This window comes from Phaethon lepturus, unplaced genomic scaffold (genome assembly GCF_000687285.1).
Source record: "Phaethon lepturus isolate BGI_N335 unplaced genomic scaffold, ASM68728v1 scaffold19357, whole genome shotgun sequence".
Classification (NCBI taxonomy): Eukaryota; Metazoa; Chordata; class Aves; order Phaethontiformes; family Phaethontidae; genus Phaethon; species Phaethon lepturus.
In genome coordinates, this window is record NW_010552744.1 from 3,151 (window position 1) to 4,480 (window position 1,330).

The 1,330-nt window shown below is 44.7% G+C and overlaps 1 protein-coding gene across 1 annotated transcript in view; it reads left to right on the forward strand.

Moving 5' to 3' along the window:
- Positions 1 to 311: 311 nt before the first annotated feature.
- The window catches only part of PHC1 (polyhomeotic homolog 1 (Drosophila)), a 13,330-nt gene continuing 12,311 nt past the window's right edge, over positions 312 to 1,330 (forward strand). Inside the window, exons 1-2 of the mRNA XM_010291315.1 lie at positions 312 to 425; positions 1,028 to 1,138. Coding sequence (XP_010289617.1) covers positions 312 to 425; positions 1,028 to 1,138 — 225 coding nt within the window. The remainder of the gene's footprint in view (positions 426 to 1,027; positions 1,139 to 1,330) is intronic.

Genomic DNA, 1,330 nt, shown 5'->3' on the forward strand with positions numbered 1-1,330 from the left:
CAGGATGCTGTAGCTTCCAACTGTAGCATGGCAATAAAAATATGAGAATGTGTGTGTTACATTTCTGACTGTGGTAATAAAAGATTTAAACTCTGAGTGTGATTTCTGGGTGATTTCAGAACCCTGTCATTCCTGGCTCCCTGTGATGTAGCAAAACTGTGCAAGGAGCCTGCTACTGGGATATTCCAGTAAAAAAGCGTTGTAATGCAGTGAAATATAGCTTGTTTCTTTCTCTAGCCTGACTTAGTTTCCAATTCTCTTGATGTAGATCTGGAGTCCGTCTCAACCTGAGCTCCCGGGATCCTGTCACCATGGAGACTGAAAGTGAGCAGAACTCCAGCTCCACCAGCGGGAGCTCCAGTTCTGGAGGAAGCACCCGTCCTCAGATATCGCAGATGTCTCTCTATGAGCGACAGGCAGTACAGGTGAGACGCGGTTATGTTCTGGGGTGGCATGTGCATCAGTGGAAAGTAGTGGTGAGCCCTTTCGTGTTTCTCTGAGTTGTTGTATGTCAAGGTGGGAGCATGCTCAAAGGACTGTTATGTTTTCAGATTTAGCAATTCTTATGCTAGGCCTGATGTTTAGTTCCTGTAGCCTGATACTGTGCTTCATGTTTTATAGGTTACTCCTCCAGTGTCCAGCTGGATCCATACTGTGATCCAATAGGTTGATTTTTAGCCTGCTGTTCTAGAGCAAGTTATTCAGTTCATCGTCCCAGTTCCTCTATATAGTGTATATCCTCCATATACCTACTGTACTGGAACACTTTTCTGCCTGCTTAAGCATGCACATCCCCAGATTCCTGGAGCTTATTAAAGTCTTGCGAGTGTGCTTCCCGCTGTTCTGGAATACACCTGTGATTCAGTCTGTTACCAAATTTGTAGCTCTTCTATGTATTTTGATATGCTAATCTTGTGACTTTGCTTTTTTCATGGGGTCTAGGGATAGTCTCATGGATTCATAGTGCTCTCAAATCACATTTCAAGGGCATGCTATTTTTGACAATTGGGTTTTCCTCTTTCTGTAGGCCCTGCAGGCACTCCAGAGACAGCCCAATGCAGCCCAGTACTTCCATCAGTTTATGCTCCAGCAGCAGCTTAACAGTGCCCAGCTTCACAGCCTGGCTGCTGTCCAGCAGGTGAGTTGCCAAGGGGCAGAAGGAGAGGAAAGATCCAAAGATTCTCTCTCTATACAGTGACTTGTACACCAAGGTCCTCCTGATCCACTATTAGAGAAGTCCCTAAACACATTGTTTAAAGCTAATACAAACAGCTAGTAAACTGGAAGCTTGATGCAAAGATTCATTTGATTTTCAGGTACAGAGTAGGGA